This window comes from Crocuta crocuta, unplaced genomic scaffold, assembly GCF_008692635.1.
Source record: "Crocuta crocuta isolate KB4526 unplaced genomic scaffold, BGI_CrCroc_1.0 scaffold344, whole genome shotgun sequence".
NCBI classification, from domain to species: Eukaryota; Metazoa; Chordata; class Mammalia; order Carnivora; family Hyaenidae; genus Crocuta; species Crocuta crocuta.
In genome coordinates this window covers 136,219-153,508 of record NW_027533081.1, presented here as the reverse complement: position 1 = coordinate 153,508, position 17,290 = coordinate 136,219, and the positions used below count along the sequence as shown (strand labels likewise).

Genomic DNA, 17,290 nt, shown 5'->3' with positions numbered 1-17,290 from the left:
GGGGGGGGGGGGGGGGGGGGGGCGGTGAGGCAGGGGGAGTGAGACAGAACAGCCATTTTCAAGCTCTGCTCATGGCAAGCAGGCCTGACATTTGGGAGATGCTGGGGTTGCACGGATGCCCAGCACGGGGCTCACACCCGGGCTGGAATGTTCTAATCGCCTGGGGAGCTTTAAACGCACACCACTGTCTGAGCCCCTCCTCTGGGGATGCCAACTGAATTGGTCTTGGCAGGACAGAGGCGATGGTACTTTTGGAGCAATCACCAGGGAGAGGACCTGCATGGGGGCGCAGGCCACACGGACCACACTGCTGCTAGGGGTAGGTTCAGGATGGGAAGGGTCCCCGTCTGGAACGTGGCATCCGCAGCCCAGGGTGCGGGGCTGGAGGGAGTAAAGGAAAGCCTAAACCCTGGTTTAATGAGAGGGCCTGCTGTGAGCCTGGACACCTGGGAAATAGACAGGCTTGCCTTTCCAATCTCTGTGTGGGACAAGGGTCGCTCTGGGTCTCTACCTTCCACTGCCAGTTGCCAAAGCACTTTCATGGGTGGTTTCGTTCTGAACAGGAGCTTTATACCCTCAGAGGTACATGGCTTTGTGCCACCATCTCCATCTCACAGAGAGAAAAACTGAGCTTTGGAGCCTCCTCAAGGCCACTGGAGTGGGAAGGACAGAACTGGGACCTCTGAATGAATTACCCCACTTCCTAAGACCCCCAGCACTGGAGGGCAGAGAGGTGGCCGCAGAGCCACCAGACCAGAAACGGGCGCTGCTGACAACCAAGGCACACCATGGTCTTGGGAGCCCTGGGTCTTGTGGGGGCATTATCACCGGAGGGCATTAATGCCTTGTGCGAGGCGGAGTCTGAGGCAGTGTCAAACGTCCTGTGGCCCATGGGAGGAAACCTCGACCCTCTTGTGAAAGAGCCACCTGCCAGAGACCAACCTCACTCTAACCCAGAACATAGATTAAAAGACCACGCCAGGGGCTTGCCACCCTCTCCCCCAACCCCAGAACGAATCCTTCCAGAGCCTCCCTTTTCTGTAGCCTGTTTCGGTTGTCCCCACCAATGCCCAAGCCAGATGCAAGATTCCATTTTGCTGCTAATGTATCTACTTTGGGATTCATCTTTCTTCAGCTGATTTGGACTATGAGCAGAGTTCTGTCTTCTAAAAGTGCCAGACTGCAGCCTGATGTTAAAAGAGTTCACCTGACATTCTTGTGTGTTTAACTCAACTTTCTCCCTCTGGCGTTTATTCTTCGAGATTTTGGCAAAGGGGAAGAGATGGAAAAACTCGGTCTTCTGGGCTTGGGAGTCAAATATGAACAGCCCAAGGCCAGCTCTCTTTTTTGGCACACCTCCATGTCAGCGGCCGTCCTGTGAGTGCACCCTCCCTTCCGCTCAGCAAATCTGCTGGGCGTGGGGTGTCTGGCCCCTGCGAGAGGGGCCCTTGCTGCTAGCGTGGGTGGCCAGGAGCACCTAGGTTGACACGTTTCTTTTTGGCCCTGGGATCAGGGAGGGGGGTGGGATCTCACAGACAAAGCGATGGGGTGTGGGCTCCATCCAGGAAAGGGTTTCAAGCTTTGGTATGAGCTCCTCTTTCTAGAGCTTCTCCCCAGCGTGGATTTTCTGATGCCGAATAAGGTGCGAGCTTCCCCTGAAGGACTTGCCACATTTGTTACACTCATAGGGCTTCTCCCTGGTGTGGGTTTTATAGTGCTCGATCAGGGCTGACCTGTGCCGGAAGGCTTTGCCGCACTCGTTGCACGCGTAGGGTTTCTTCCCTGTGTGGATTCTCTGGTGTTGAATGAGTGCCGAGCTGTGGCAGAAGGCCTTCCCGCACTGGCCGCACTCGTAGGGCTTCTCCCCGGTGTGGATGCGCTGGTGCTCGATGAGCGACGAGCTCTGGCTGAAGGCCTTCCCACACTTATGGCATTTGTAGGGTTTCTCGCCAGTGTGCGTCTTCCGATGCTCGATGAGGTTGGAGCTCTGGCTGAAGGCCTTCCCACACTCTTCGCATTTGTAAGGCTTCTTCCCCGTGTGGATCCGCTGGTGCCGAATGAGGTGGGACCTGTGACAGAAGGCTTTCCCGCAGAGCTCGCACTCGTGAGGCTTCTTCAGGGTGTGGATTTTGCGGTGCTGGCTCAGGCCGGAACTCTGGTTGAAGGATTTCCCGCATTCCTTACACTGATAGGGTTTCTCGCCCGTGTGAATGCGCTCGTGTTTTCGGAGGCTTGAGCTCCGGCTGAAATCCTTCCCACATTCCCTGCACTCGTACGGTCTCTTCCCGGTGTGGGTTTTCTGGTGTTGCGTGAGGGCTGAACTCTGGCGAAAGGCTTTTCCGCATTCCCGGCATTCGTAGGGCTTCTCCCCGGTGTGGATTATCTGATGTCTGAGAAGGTGCGAGCTCTGGCTGAAGGCCTTTCCGCACTCGCAGCACTCGTAGGGCTTCTCACCGGTGTGAATCACCAGGTGCCGGAGAAGGTGCGAGCTCTGGCTGAAGGCCTTCCCGCATTCCCGACACGCGTAGGGTTTTGCCGGCGCCGCGGCTCTGTGAGGTTCGTTGGGTCCTGCGTGCGCCCTGCTCGTCTTCTCACAATCGTGTCTACTGGGTTCTTCTCCGCCGTGGATTATCTGACACATGCTAAGGTCTGATTTCTGGAGGAAGGTTTGGCCAAAGAGGTCATCGTCCTGGGGTCTGTGTGCCAGCGGGGTACTCTGATGCTGAACGGGGCTTGAGCACAGGCTGAAGTTGCCCTCATAATCGTCATGGTCCTCGTCTTGCTCGCCGAGAGGGATCTCCTTATAAATGACAGCCATTTGCTCTAAGCCTCTTTCCCGAAGAAAAGGGTCCCCCAGGTCCTCCTCTGGGAAGAGCTCTTGCTGCATCTCTAACCCGTCCTCAAACACAAAGGTCTCACCAAGCTTCGCTGCTGGGGAAACCTCCATTGTGAATTGAGTATCACCCCCAGTGACTGTATTTCTTGAAAGATGGTCTTCTTAAGGACATGCTTACTGTTCTCGCGACCTGAAAAGAATCCAAGGGACACTGTCAAGTCTGCAAAGCAAGCACCTAGTAAGTGCCTCCTTCCTGTGTCGTACTCTACAGTGGACATAACCAAATAAGCAGAAGATAGGATCCTGCCCTTGAGATGAGCCCCACGGAATTAGAGAACAGGGTGATCGGAAACAACCAAAGGAGCGCTTGAGTGGCTCAGTCGTTGAGCATCCAACTTCGGCTCAGATCATGATCTCACAGTTTTGTGAGTTAGAGGCCCACATCGGGTTCTCTGCTGTCAGCACAGAGCCTGCTTTGGATCCTCTGTCCCCATCTCTCTCTGCCCCTCCCCCACTCACACTCTCTCTCAAAAAATAAATAAATAAATAAATAAAACATTAAGGGAAAAAACCTACAAAAAAGACAGACAGAATCAAGTGCCACGCAGTAGTGTCTAGAATCTAAAGACTGAGGTTGTTCTGAAAGGTGAACTAGAGTAGGATGTGGAGCCCCTGTGGAAAAGGGGCAAGATTCTGGCTACTGGAGGATGTTGGGGTGGGAGGTTTTGAGAAAGAGCACAAACTTCCCTCCTACACTAGGTTGGCTGCACTCCCTCCAGCCAGGAGCCTAAGCCACAACCCTAGGAGTTAGCCTAGACCTGCTCCCTCTCTCACTCCATATGTCTAGTCTGTCCATTTCCTGGGGCTTTATTAAGAGGTCTCTGCCTGTCAGGCCGCAGCTCAGGCCTCAGTGCAATTCCCCAGGAGTATTTCAATACTGACCACCTACCTCCAGCTTCTACTTCTCTCTCTTGTAGTTTTCTACATTGACACCAGTGTCAAATACCCCAAAAGAAGCCTGATCGTCTGTCTCGGGATCTTGCAGCAGCTCAGATCCTTCACAAAGCCCTCATACCCGGCCTGGCGCTTCCAGCCCCATCCCCAGCCTCCCCTTCCACACACCCTTAATTGCTGCTTCCTCCTCCTAACAGATCCTGTTCCCTTCTCAGATTGCCACTAGCTCATCTTCCCAGACTCAGTTCAAATGTCGCCTCTTCTGCATCCTACAACTCTCACAATCTCAGCACACCCCCCGAGTGACCCGGGGAGCTCGGTGCACACGACCGTCACAGTGCCCACGGCCCTGGACAGCAAACATCTGCCATCAGGACTCTTCGCCACCACTGCCTGAGAGCTCCCTGGGGGCAAGGTACTGTGCTCTTGCGTTTTGGAGTCCCCAGCCCCCCAGCACAACAGGATAAGCTCCACACACATTTGTTGAATAAATACATGACTGAATGAGGAAAAGCCATCTGTTTTTGTGCTAGGACTGATGGCCACACTTTGGTGGGGGGAAGGGAGCAAAAAATTCTTTATTCAAATAAATTGGGAGATACAAATAAAGAAAAGACAAAAACAACTGCTCCAGTTGACGGAGTTGTTTCCATCCAGCCCCTCATCCAACTATGGTGGCCTCAGGCTCCCACTCTGAAATAGCTGTGCAAGCTGAAGGGAAACTCCCCAGGTGCCACAACAGCTCTTGTTTACTGAGCATCTACTATGTGCTAGGCACTACTAGAACTTCTACAGGCACATTTGCACTTAACCCTCACAACTCTATACCCACGTACTATTAACAGTGCACTGAAGCATGGAGAGTGAGCTGCTCAAAAGACACACTAAATTAATCAACATAGTCACGATGGAACTTGTTTCTATTTGGAAATGTTTTTTGGTTGTTTTTTTTTTTTAATGAATTTTCCAGGCGGTAAAAAGGCCAGGTGTGAAATGACGCACAGAACTGAAGGCTTCTCAAAGATTCTTTGACCACCCCTCTTTAGGAACCGTAATCTCCAGTCCTTCAGGCTCTCTGAGTCGATCTCATCAGGTCTAACAATCCACCGATTTCTCTCTGGTTCTCTCTTCTAGCCCACCCTTCCCTGCCGAGCTCAGACTCTGTCTATCATGGATCTAACTATGGATTCTGACCAGCATCACGTTCCTCACTTCCTTGACTGGCTATAACCAGCTGCCAACTACCAACTTCCTCCCTCAAGTCCTCCTAAGATGTTAAATGTTGCCAAAGAAAATCATACGGATGTGTACTGTGTACTGCACAGAGACAAATTTCAAGTTTCCAGTTTCGGCTGGGTCTTCAGCGTCCTCAGCTCTCGCATCCAATGACCTCTTTATTGCCAATCTCTCTCTTCCCAGACTTCACTTCCCCACCCCTTTTGGCAGTGCTCACCAATAGCTCCCTTCTCAAAACCCTTCATTTCAGAAGTTGCAAATTGGCAGCCTGGGGATCCTGCCACAGACACGTTTTGTTTGGCCTGCAGAGAGTTGAACTTTCCCTTTTTGTTTGACTTCGCTGCCAATACTGAAAAGTCCGTGAGTTTCAGGCTTTCTCTTGAAAACTTGGGAGATGTGACGATACGGGCCCGCCCCTTCATTAAACCCACTGTCTCTCTGAACACCTCAAGGTTTTGAACCCCCCACGCCCCAATCCCACTCCCGGCTTTATTCCCTTCATTTCTGAAAGTTTCCCCCCACCCCCACCCCCCAGTTTTCTTGCTTTCTGATTCTTTATTTTTGGGTATCTGTGATTGCAACTCTTCCTCCACCCACCTGTTAAATCCTGGTGTTTCCAAAGTTCCCTCCTGAGGGATTTTCCATTCCCATTACGGACCACCTACACGCTGAAGTCTCCACTCTGTTTAGAAAGTTGGCAATCCTTTAACTCTCCTCAACAATGTTTTAAATATTTTTGGGCCAAAGATCCAAAGGTCTGGGACCCCATCTTCCCACCTCTCTCGGGACCTTCCTCGGCTCCTCCTGCATCGATCATCCTATGCTTCGAGGAGGCCCCAGGGCCTGGGCACCCGGGAGACACTCGGACGGGTCAGGGTTCCCTGGTTTGAGGCCCGCGAGNGAGCGCCCGGAGCCCCGCCCCCCGCCCGCGGGCACTTCCGGGACCGCTCTAGGCCGCGCGGAGGTCCCCGCGTCTCGGTGGTCCCACCGCGCCAGTAGTTCGCGGTTAGAGGCTCTGGCTCCGGACACAAGGTCTGGGACTGGTCCCGGGACCGTTCCCAAAGCTCATCCTGGTCGTGGGGAAAACAGCTGGACAGGCGTTGGTGGGAGTGCAGAAGAAGAAACTGAGACCCGGAGGGGCGAGCCGGCCAAGAGCCACAGGCTGGCGGCCGAGTTCCCACTGCACTTGCCCTGGGGGTGGGGGCAAGCCAGAGGACACTGGGGCGGCTGGGGTCTTCCGGAGAAGGGAAGGTGTTTCCCGAGCTATGGAGCTTGTCACCTCGCACAGGCCCAGGGGTCCTGTTTGATTCACCCTCCCTGGGTAACCTTGGTATTGATTGCTCAGACGGTACCAACAGAGACTGAGATATGGAGAAGTGGCCCAGTAAGGGCCCATGAGACGGCTGGGAGTGTAGGCGGGACCCTCTTTGTTCCCTGGAGACCGCCAACTCCAGTGCATCTGAGGGATGAATGACCTGTTAGGGGATGTAAGGCGCCTGTTAGGGGACCCAGGATAGCAGAGGAGTATGTGCCTGAACCCCACCCCACCAACCCACACCCAGCTGCTTCTGATAAGGATTGTCCCTCTACCCAGTGCTCCCCGTTGGGCCCAATTGCTCAGGTAAGGCCGTCCCTGCCTGTGGGAGAGCCTGGAGGTGGGGAGCCGGGCAGAGCCGTATCACTGGAGACCAGTAGAACACAAGTTCCTGACAGAAGAGATGCTGCCCACCTGTGTTCAGTACCGCCCGCCCTGGTCCGTGGGTGCCTCTGAGTCCCCCCGCACCCCCACATCGGTCAGGGAGTAGGCAGGAGCTCCCCTCTGCCCTCCAAGCTAGCAGCCTGGGCTCCATGAGAACCCAGTCCAGCCACCGCTTGCGCATTGGCCCACAACCAGCCATGTGGAACTGGGAGCAGCAAGAACTGGTTCCTTTTTCTCTGTCTCCAGTTCCTCAGGTCACAGGAAGCCCAGGCCACCAGTCTGAGCCCCCTGGGGGCCAGGGGAGAGGCTGGGACTGCCTCAAGGGTCTCAGGTGCTTCCTCTTTTGTAACAATCCCCTGAATCCCTACCCCCACACTCCCAGTCACTTTTTCAGCAGGGATCTCATGGCCCTAGAATAGTTATTGTTCACATTTAATATTACCAACCCATCTTACAGAGAAGGAAAACCAAGTTTCAGAGAAAGAGAGGGGCCCAAGGTCAGGGTGCAGAAGTGAGAGGCAGACAAGAGGCACTCATCCCGCGCTCCACCCCTAGGATATGTAAGCCACAGAGCAGTAATAATCTGCCTCATCCTCAGGCTGCACAGGGCTGATGGTCAGGATGCAGGCATTGTGGGCGGCGTCCGCAGTTGCTGAGAAGCGGTCAGGGATCTCGGGGTGCCGGTGGTAGTCCTTCTCTGAGCGGTAGTAGAGGAGGTGTCGGGGGGCACTGCCTGCCCGTTGCTGATACCATGACACGCCATACTCCCCGATGATGGCATGGCGGGGGCTGAGTATGCAGGAGAATTGGGCCACTTGGCCTGGGAAGACCAGCAGTGCTTCTGGCTGGGCCAAGCCTGGTTGGAAGACTGAGAGAGAGTGAGAGAGAAAGAGAGAGAGACCTATGGGCCCAGTTCTGACATGGGCTCCTTTTTTCCTGTCCCGGCCCTGTAAAGGCTTGGTCACACTCCAAGGAGACTCTGACTCCCAAAAGGCTCGTAGCCCAGTGCCATGGAATCGAGGTTGGATGGGGCATAGAGTTGGTGACCCTTAAGTCCTCATTGGTGCTATGTTCCCAAGGATATGTGTTCAGTTGAGTGCCTAGAGTTCAGAAGGTGGGACTGGTGGCCTCTGGGTCCTTCTGCTGCCCACCCCCATTCCTTGCCCTGCAGACCTCTACCCCTCAGTCACACCGGCTCTTCCAAACCCTGGCTACAGATTAACCACCACTAAGAAGCCTCCTGGGCTATCTCACCCATCAACTCAGCCTCAGACAACTGGCTGCTGGAAAAGGTCTCAAGGATAGGTTGTCCCTGAGGCCCTGTGGGGTAGCTTTCCATGTGAAAAACAAAAAGGTGACCGGCCACTTCCAATCTCTTCTGAGACTCTAAAGAACCTGAATCCAAAGGAATCCTAACAATCTCGTCATTCACAAATGGGGAAATTGAGGCCCACATGGACGTATGACTTGCCCCAGGTCTAGGGCAGAGCCATCTATAGCCAGTTCTCCCCTCCATCTTAATGCCTCTTCTAGAACCCTCCCACTGCCCACATTGATTTGCTTCCCTGCAGGGGCCTTCTGGAGCCAGTTCCACCCCACCCTACCCCAGGTGAGCCAGGCTTAGGAGGAGCTCACCTGACAGGAGGGCCCCAGTCAGAAGAAGGGCCAGATGCCAGCAAGCCATGGCCAGAGACAGGGAGGTAGACAGGCGTCGTTCTGTTGGGAGTGCTCCAAGTGCTTCAGAGCATGGGCAGGGGAAACCTCTGGACCATGACAAGGCATGCAAATCAGCCCATTGACTGGGGGTGGGGATGTAGGGGTATAGTAGCTGGGGCCCAACAGCCGACCCTATCTTCCCAGATGTCTTTGGGGTCCTGACCCACAGGGACTTTTGAGAAGAGGAACCTGGAAATCCACACACGCAGTTATAGCAGGTAGATGCTTTTTTATTGAGGTGTAACTCACGAGGGTGAAGTTCACACATTTTAAGTGTATGGCTCGATGACTATCTATCTATCTATATACATGTGTGTACGTATGTATATACACATATATCCATTGTATACATGTGTGTATGTGTATATATACACGCATATACACCTACACATATATACATATATGTATATACACATGTATGTACATATATACATATATATATACACACACACATAAACACACACACACACCTACCCCTGCAACCTCTACCCAGATGAAGATTTAGAACATTTCCATCTCCCCAGAAGACTCCCTCATGTGCCTTCCCGTCAATAATAACCTCTAACCCCAAGAATAACCATCATTCTGACTTCAATCACTTAGATCAATTTTGCTTGCTCTAGAATGCCAACTATAAGTGGAACAATAGTGAGTTCCTTTTGCTCCTACCTCTTCTGTTCAGCACTATGAGAGTCATCCATGTATATGCAGCAATGTTTAATTCATTCTCATAGTTGGATGTAATCCATAAGGCAGGTAAACCACCTAATGTTTTCACAGTTTATTCATTTGGATGCTTTCCAGTCTTTATTGCAACTAAAACTGCTGTGAACATCCTTATTGTCTTTGGTGCACCCGTGTTCTCATTTCTTCTGGTAGACACCTGGGGCTGGAGTTGCCCGGCAATAGGGAACTTGCTTCAGTAGATACCACAAGTGTTCCCAACATGGTTGTATCGATCTGCACTGCCACCAGCAGGTAGGAGAGTTCCAGGGACATCCTCACCAGAGCTTGACATGGTCAGTTCCTTTAATTTGCCAGACAGAGAGGAGCTGACTTCCCAAGCTGGGATTCAAACTTGAATCTCAGAACCTCTTCTTCTGAACTTCATGACTTCAGCCAAGTTCCTTGCCCTCTCCGTGGCTCCGTTTCCTTATTTGGGAAATGAAGGTGAACATAGTGCAAGCCTAAAGGGTTGTGAAGAAGCAGATGGGATTTATATGCTCAGTGCCAGGGACAGTGCGTGTATTGATCATGCCTTTGCATTTTCTGTGTTCTGGTGCTTTGATATTTGGGGCCTTGCTGACCTTGGAGGGACTGACTGACCCTCCCAGGGCTAGCCAGTTCCTAGAAATAGTGCAGGCACGTATCAGATGCAAACCAATTGAGAGCTCTGTGGGCCAATATCATATTGGCTTAGTCATCCAGGGCCAGGTACCTGACATCCAGGGAAAGTCCCTAATCCCCAGAGCCCTGAAATTATTCAAACCAGCCAATCTGGAGCCTGCTTACCCTTCCTCGTTGTTCTTACCCTCAGAAACCACCAGTAAAGGCTCCCCCTCTCCCTCTGCCTGCTGACTTACTGTTTCTCCATGTGTCCCCCTGTGGTGCAACACGCCCCCTCCTTTAGAGATCTACAGGGAACAAACTGTCTTCTCAATGGCAAACTCCTGGTCTGCTGGCCTTACCATACTTAAATAATAAAAGTAATCAGAACAGTACGCCCTCATTAACTCAAAGCCTAGAGAGCTCCCTTGGGGGAGGTTATAAAGCCTACTTCCAATGGGTCCCATCCCATTCCTAACACCTCCTTGGGGCATCCCCGAAACACTCAAGATCAAAGATCCCTCCTTGGCAGCACTGAAGACGAGCCCTTGGGAAAACCATGATGATTATTGTTGGAACTGAGGCTCCTGGGCTCAGAGTGGCCTTTCTGGAATCTGGTTGCAGCCACTCCTGAGCTGTGTTCTGCAGGACACAGGTCCTCAGAGACAGTGGTGTCCCGAGAAGAAAGTGTCCTGTGTTTAAATAACTGGGGGGGAAACACGAGCTGTTTCTACAGTACTGAATGAGTGCTTTCTACATGCTGAGACCAAGGTAGTATGTTTAAGGGTTGCCTGGCTGGCTCAGTTGGTAGATCATGAGACTCTTGACCTCAGGGTTGTGAGTTCAAACCCTGCATTGGGCGTGGAGACTACTAAATAAACAAACAAATAAATAAAGTGTTACCACATTTAATCCTCCCAAGGACTCTGCTGAGTCATGTTCTTAACCCGCTTTCTACAGGTGGAAGCACGGAGCTGAGTGTGGTGCTGGGCGAGCTGCATGGGGGATCCCGTCTCCCTCTTGCCTCAGTGGTCCAGAGGGCAGGACAAACAGCCTAATCACTATGGGAGGTTGGCAGGGAAGGCATTTCTAAAACCTTGGGGAAAAGGGAACTGGCCAAGGCGGGGAGCCTGCTCTAGGCACCCACCTGGCACCCTGGCTGAAGGGGTCTGTCTGATAGAGGCTCATGGAGAGGGGGCAGGAGACAGAAACAGAGACAGAGGGAAAGGCGCTAGGGGGAAGAAGGAAAGAAGACAGAGAAAGGGAGAGAAAAAGTTAAAGAAAGGATGGGCACGGAGGGAGAGACACAGACACACAAAAACATATCTGCCAATGTCTATACTGGCTTAATTCATAATGGCAAAAAACTGGAAACAATCCACACAGAGGTGAATGGATCAACAAACAGTGGCACATCCAGACAATGGGACCCTCCTCAGCGGTAAAAAGGAATGAGCCACTGATATACCCTGAGTGAATCTCATGCTAAGTGAAAGAAGCCAGACTCAAAAGGCTCCGTGCTGTGTGATTTGTTTTACACAATTCTGGAAAAGGCAGGGGCAGAACACAGGGCAGTGGCTGCCAGGCACCAGCATTGGGACTACAAAGGGGCATGAAGGAATTTTGAGGGGTGAGGGAAATGATCTGCCTCCCCACTGTGGTGACGGACCTATGAGATTTGTCAGATTTTTATCACTTAGGGCGAATTTTACTGTATGTAAACCATATCTCAATAAACTTGATGGAACAAGGAGAGAAACAAGGATAGAAGGGGAGAGAGGGGAGGCTGGAGGTGCAGAGGAAGGCAGAGAGGGAGAGGAAAGACAGCGAGCACAGGGAAGAGGGCCTTGAGAAGGTAGGGAAAAGCAAGGTTTGGTGAGGCTGCCAGGTTTTGGCCATGGCTGCAGTCCTACCAGCTCATAGTTGGGGGTTTTCCCCAGGACAGGGCCCCGGATCCAGGAACCTCTCCCACATGCAGCCCGGGAGCTCTGTCTGTACTGGTGGGGAGATGTGGTCTGGGGCCATCCCCAGACCACAAGGCTCGAGCCCCCACTCTAGCCAAGCTTTAGGGAGTGCCCATACTCTAGCCCCAGATCCTGTTACCAGGATACTGCAGGGAAGGCATTTCCTGCCTAGACAATCTGGTAACTCCCACTGCCATGGAGACCAGATTGGAAGCTGGGAGGGCCTCAGTCTACTCTCTGGCTGCTCTGACCCAGCAAGCGGGAGGAAGAGGAGGCCGAGCGTCCTGAACTAGCTGCAGGGACCCCTCTAGGCTGGTGGAGCCCTGCTCTAAGGGTGGCCAAGCAAGAACTTAAGCCTGGACCCACTCACCCACCCATCCCCAAACACAGATGCACATTTCCTGGCAGGGCCCCACCCAGAATAGATCTCAGCCCCAGACACTTCCTTAGTCTGGAAGTCGGAGGTTAGGGGATCGAAACCCCCACATCTGTCTCCTCTCCCCTGCAGCCATGTTTATCACAGTGATGTTTGGAGGTAAGTGAGGTCCCCTGTCCCAAGACGGGTAGGGGGAAAGTACTTTCAGAGGCTTGCTTTCTTCTGCTTGGGGGAGAGTGGGGAGGCAGTGTGAGGAAGGGGAGTGAACTTGGGTAAGGGGCTGGGGGGGTTAGGGAAACAGCTCTATGAGAAGGCAGAGCAAATGCTTGGAGTCCCTTGAGGGGAACCCCCGGTGGCTAGGTCATGGGAAATTCCGGTGGGCTCCTCTAAAACACCCACCACAACACCACGGGTATGGTGTTAAATTACACCGTCTCCAAATCAGTCAGTGGTCTTCAAGCTTCAGGGTACATTAGGCACCTAAAGCTCTAGCCACGGTTGCAGATTTCCAGACTCCTGGTGGCAGGGGGCGGCTGGGATAGGAGACTGGGGGGTCTGGTGCTGGAGAGAAGTCCTGTGTAGAGGCGGCGCTGGAGTGGGAGGGGGGCACCCAGTGCAGGAGGCATGAGCTGTGTGCCCTGGTCACCGACATCTCAAGAAATGGATGAAAGAGGTTATGGTCTTAATCCTGGAGCCCTGTTCCCTGCTCTGGTTAGAGAAAAGATGGAAGGGAGACAGATGGTCCCAGACTGGGAGAAACAGAGGGTCCCATTCACTCACCTCTGCCCTGTCCCTACAGCTGGCTGCTGGGAGCTGGTGAACACTTGGTGCAACCTGGTGACCCTCACTGCCCACTTGAGGCAGAAGGGGCAGGTGTCCCCAGACGGTGAGGGGGCATGGAGGGGTGCTGGGGAGGAGGGACCAAGGGTGCCCAGGCAGAGGTACCAGCCCTGCCTTGCCTTCCTCCCTGCCCTCCCAGCGACCATTGCCCTCCTGGCTGAGGATGGGCACCTGGTGAGCCTGGATGAAGGGGCTTCCGAGGCCCCTTCCATGGGCAACTCCCTGCTGCAGGAGCGCGGGACCTATGTCCTTGTGCAGATCATCAGTAAGTGGGGCCCAAGATTTCCCCTTGGAGTTATGTTGGGATGTGTGAGGGGGACAGCAGTCCAGAGACCACCCAAGGTCCAGGCCAGCCCCCAACATTGGCCAGGACCTAGTCTTGACCCTTCGCATCGAATGCCTTGTTGGGATGCCCAGACAGGGCCAGCAAATAAGTCTAGAGTGAGAGGCGGAGGTGGGAACCACCAGGCCAGTCAGGAATTGGTCTTCCTCCCTCCACAGAGGGAGAGGATGGGGCCCCCACCCGCTATGAGTCCCTATTGGAGAACCTGGATGACCAGTATCCAGAGCTCGCAGGTGAGTCTCACGGTAGAGCCCCAGGGGGAGGGTGCACCTTCTCCCCAGCCCCCATAGGTAGGGCTTCCTGGGCCTTCCAGAGGAGCTTCGCTGCCTGTCAGGCCTACAACCCACAAGCGATGGCCGGAGGAGGCGCACAAGCACTCGGCGTGATCACCAGGAGCAGGGCCCTCTTTCAAGGCCACGAAGGAAGGGCTCCCTGCCATCCAGGACCCGCTAGCTGGGACCAGGAGCCAGGTAAGGAGGAGTAATAGACACCTGGGGGGATGCTCACACTCAGAAGTCCCAGGAACAGACTTATATGTGCAGAGAGGTAGACCCCAACCCCCACCAAAACACGCACGCAGAAGTACGTACAAGCTGGAACACACCACACCAAGAGAGGTCCGCACCACTCCACTGGAATATAAACACCCAAGGGCAGGAACATCCTCAGTGCCCCAGAGATATCGAATAGGGCCCGGCACACAATAGGTGCTCAACGCAGAGCTGGTGAACTCAAGGAAGGTGGCAGCACAGAGCACGTTGATAGTGAGGTCTGCCCCGGGATTGAAGGGCCTGCTTCTCTTCCAGCAGACCCTGTGACCTGGCATATCACAGCCAAGTGGCTGATCTGGACTCAGATCCAAGGGGGTTGGCATGACCTCTGCCATGTGCGATCAGGCCCAAACAGATAGCAGCCCAGTGGCATTCTTCTTGCAGAACCTGGAATTACTGCGAAGTTGCATCAGCAAGAGGGGCAAGGTCACAGACCGGACATGAGGCCACCAAGGGGGGGGGGAGTGGTGTTAAGATGTGTGTGCAGAGATGGGGATCCAGAGGGTGAAGGTGGCAAGCAACCCTGACAGGGGGAGACAACAGGCTTATCCAGGGATTCCAGTACCCAGAGTCAGATGCCCTTGGGGTCCCTGCTAATGCCTCACCCCTATTTGGACTATTTAAGGTCATCAAATTACAACAGGGCTCCTCCCCCTCCTGCACCCAGGATGCCAGCATAAAGTGAAACATTCCAACCCACAGCTGGACATCCATCCATGCCCCCCCACCCCACCCCAGCAGATAGGTTAGTGAGAGGGCACACAGCAGGCTGTGGTCTAAAATAAACTCTTTTAATTGCACATTTGCGTCTCGGGTCATCTGCAGGGTGAGAAACCCCCTCCTTACTCCCAACCCCAGCTACACGGGTACCATCTGATGTAGTGGTATGGCTGTCGGTGAAGGGATGAAGGTGAGTGTAGGGTTGGCTCATGGATCTGCACCCGTCCACACCGGTGTCTTCAGGGCAGTGAGCTCAGACCTGCGGAGGGAGGAGTGGCACAGGCTCAGGGTCAGCCTGCAGGTGCAGGGAGAGGGACCGCCCCTCTCTCCCACTCCTGCCTGGATCAGGGGCTGTTCACTCACCGTGGTTGTACTTGCACTGCTTCAGGGCCTCACTGAAGCCCTCACATAAGGACAGGTCACTCTGAGTGGTGGAGCAGTCCAGGAACTGCTTGATCTCGTAGGCACAGGGCCCCAATGGCAGGGGCTGGGGGCCAGTGCGTGTGGGGGCCTAGGGTGTGGCACAGGAGGCAGCAATGTCACAGCTCCAGGTTGGCACCCAGAATGGGATCCAAAGCTGGGGGCTGCTTGCCCCTCCCCACACCCCCTGCGCAGGTGCCCCTGGGATCCCTGGCAGCCTGCCCTGTCTATACTCAGCTATTCCATCTGTGAAAGAGAAGGAACCCACAGCCCTGTCAAACCCACTCAGCCGATGCTAGTGCTGGTGGCAATAGCATTTCCCAATTGCCTCATATGGGCTCCCTGGGCAAGTAGGGCCTGAGAGGTGGGAGAAGGCTCTGGAAAAGCATGGTGTGGTGCTTGTACTGTTGGAGTATAAGCCCCACCCCCACAAGTACCAGTAGCTGCCAGGCTCAGCCACACTGATCTTCATGACCCCTGACCCTGCCACTAAGCTGCATTTGGCTCAGGACTGGTGGGGCACCCAGTAGGGGATAAGTCACCAGGAAACAGTCGCTGGCTACCCTTTGCCCTTGGGCTGCAGGGTCTACAGGGCAGAACCTGGGAACAGGGAGAGCAGGGACGCAGAACTTCAACATCCCTCCCCTCCCCTAGGGTTAGGTTACCTTGGGCCAGTCTCTGAACCGCTAAGAACTTTGGCTTTTCCATTTTTAAAGGGCTGGTAGATCCCTTGGAGTCGAGGGACCTTGGCTTCGCGCGGAAGGGACTAGGAGAGCCTGCCTGTGAGTGGCAGGAGGCCAACAACAGAGTGAGGAATAAGACCCTTCTTGGGAAAAGTCCTGGGCCCGAGGCAGCTCGGAACACACCAGGGCACTCCTCTATGGACATTCCAGCAGTTCCTTACTATGTGGCCTTGAGAGAAGTGGGCCTCAGTTTCTCCTGAGCCCGCAGCTCACCTGCTGAGTGGCAGGCTGGGCAGGCTCTGAGCTACCCCCGCTGAAGGCTCCGGTCAGGGCGCTACCCACGACGTGTCCCACAGCCGAGCCCACAGCCACCCCAGCGGCCGTGGACGCCATCTGTGCCATCAGGCCTGGCTGGCCTGACGGGGTGGGGGCCGGTGCAGCAGCAGAGGGCNGAGTTGGCGACCACAGTCTTAGACATGTGGTTGCAGCACCCCGCCCCTCCCCCCACCAAGATGGCGCAGCGGTCGCCAAGGTCACACTATCACGTCCTTGTGGGGGAGTGTCCGCGCTTCCCTAGCCCCCTCCCGACCCGGCCCCTGTCCTGCTCACACCTGGCTGGCCGGGCGGCCGCGCTGCGGCTTCCCCGGGGCATGATGGTGGCGGCGGGGCTCGGTCAAACGCAGTCAGAGACAAGGTGGCAGCGGTTCTGTCTCGGGGACGAATGCGGCACCAATAAACTCCGCGGGTGCCAGGGGGCGGGGCTTAGGGGACACGCCCCCAGAGGGAGTGGCCAGGCATCTCACCTTCGCGCGGGTCTCCGAGACCTGTCCCTCCTAGCATCACCTCCTTCTTAGCTGGAAATGTTACCCTGCTTCCTCTCTGCGTCTGGCCCGAGCTGTGTGGGCACTGGGGACACGGACCAATGCTGCAAGGTGCCGAGGGCTTACGGCGGGGCGACGGACCAAGTCCTTTCAGAAACTACCGCGGAGCGCAGGGAGTGGAGTTGGTTGGGGTCTGAGCGCCAGGGGAGAACTTGACAGGGTGGCGACCGCTTGAATCCAGCAAGGCTAGGCTCTGGTCCCCCTCCTACGGACTGGGTTTACTGACTACGACTTGCTGTCAGGGTCGCGGGCAGAGTAAAGAAATACCCAAAGGAAAGCCCAGCGCGACCCATCCCCAGAACGTCCGCCAGGGGGCGTCCGGAGCCCCTCTTAGACTCCATCCGGGCCTAAATGCGGGGCAACCCTGGCTAGTCTTGGGCACCTTCCCGGGGTGGTTTCCCCGCCATGCGGCCCAACACCCCGCTTGACACCCTGTGCCGCATCACGGATGCAGCGCCGGACACTGACAGTGTTTAGCGACATACTAGCAGCATGCCTATTCCGAAGGCCCTGATCTGGGTGCCCAGAGGCGTTGGCACAGGTTTGAATCCTGTGGCCTCGAGATTTTATCACTTTGGTTCCAGGCCAAGGGAAGGGCCAAGGCGCGGATTTAGGACGCTTCCCAGCCCTGCAGGAACTTGAAGTTTATATGTTTTTTTCTGAGTGATTTTGCAGTAATCATATTATGACCCTTGGGCGGGGAAGAGCTTTAATTTCTTTACCCTATCTTATCATTGTCCAGTGT

The 17,290-nt window shown here is 54.6% G+C and overlaps 4 protein-coding genes across 6 annotated transcripts in view; 1 reads left to right on the top strand and 3 right to left on the bottom strand.

Annotated features, from left to right (window-relative positions):
* Positions 1–34: 34 nt before the first annotated feature.
* On the bottom strand, positions 35–5,676 carry ZNF70 (zinc finger protein 70). Its single transcript, XM_077745855.1, has 2 exons — positions 5,624–5,676; positions 35–3,026 (listed from the first exon to the last, which is right to left on the bottom strand). The coding sequence occupies exon 2, from the start codon at positions 2,945–2,947 to the stop codon at positions 1,601–1,603; it is 1,347 nt and encodes a 448-aa protein (XP_077601981.1). The 5' UTR covers positions 2,948–3,026; positions 5,624–5,676; the 3' UTR covers positions 35–1,600.
* A 1,600-nt stretch (positions 5,677–7,276) lies between these two features.
* Positions 7,277–8,409, bottom strand: VPREB3 (V-set pre-B cell surrogate light chain 3). Its single transcript, XM_077745946.1, has 2 exons — positions 8,361–8,409; positions 7,277–7,593 (listed from the first exon to the last, which is right to left on the bottom strand). The coding sequence occupies exons 1-2, from the start codon at positions 8,407–8,409 to the stop codon at positions 7,277–7,279; spliced, it is 366 nt and encodes a 121-aa protein (XP_077602072.1).
* A 3,611-nt stretch (positions 8,410–12,020) lies between these two features.
* Positions 12,021–17,290, top strand: part of CUNH22orf15 (chromosome unknown C22orf15 homolog) — a 12,081-nt gene continuing 6,811 nt past the window's right edge. Inside the window, exons 1-5 of one of the 3 annotated variants that reach the window (XM_077745903.1) lie at positions 12,021–12,266; positions 12,907–12,993; positions 13,087–13,221; positions 13,443–13,523; positions 14,187–14,200. In XM_077745903.1, the coding sequence (XP_077602029.1) occupies positions 12,242–12,266; positions 12,907–12,993; positions 13,087–13,221; positions 13,443–13,523; positions 14,187–14,200 (342 nt within the window). In that variant the 5' untranslated portion in view covers positions 12,021–12,241. Of the gene's footprint in view, positions 12,267–12,906; positions 12,994–13,086; positions 13,222–13,442; positions 13,761–14,186; positions 14,201–17,290 lie in introns of those variants that run through there. The other 2 variants (XM_077745900.1, XM_077745901.1) reach the window with 2 other exon arrangements.
* Positions 14,612–16,119, bottom strand: CHCHD10 (coiled-coil-helix-coiled-coil-helix domain containing 10). The gene is made up of 3 exons (XM_077745856.1): positions 15,938–16,119; positions 14,925–15,072; positions 14,612–14,820 (listed from the first exon to the last, which is right to left on the bottom strand). Exons 1-3 carry the CDS (start codon positions 16,064–16,066, stop codon positions 14,801–14,803), a joined length of 297 nt encoding a protein of 98 aa, XP_077601982.1. The 5' UTR covers positions 16,067–16,119; the 3' UTR covers positions 14,612–14,800.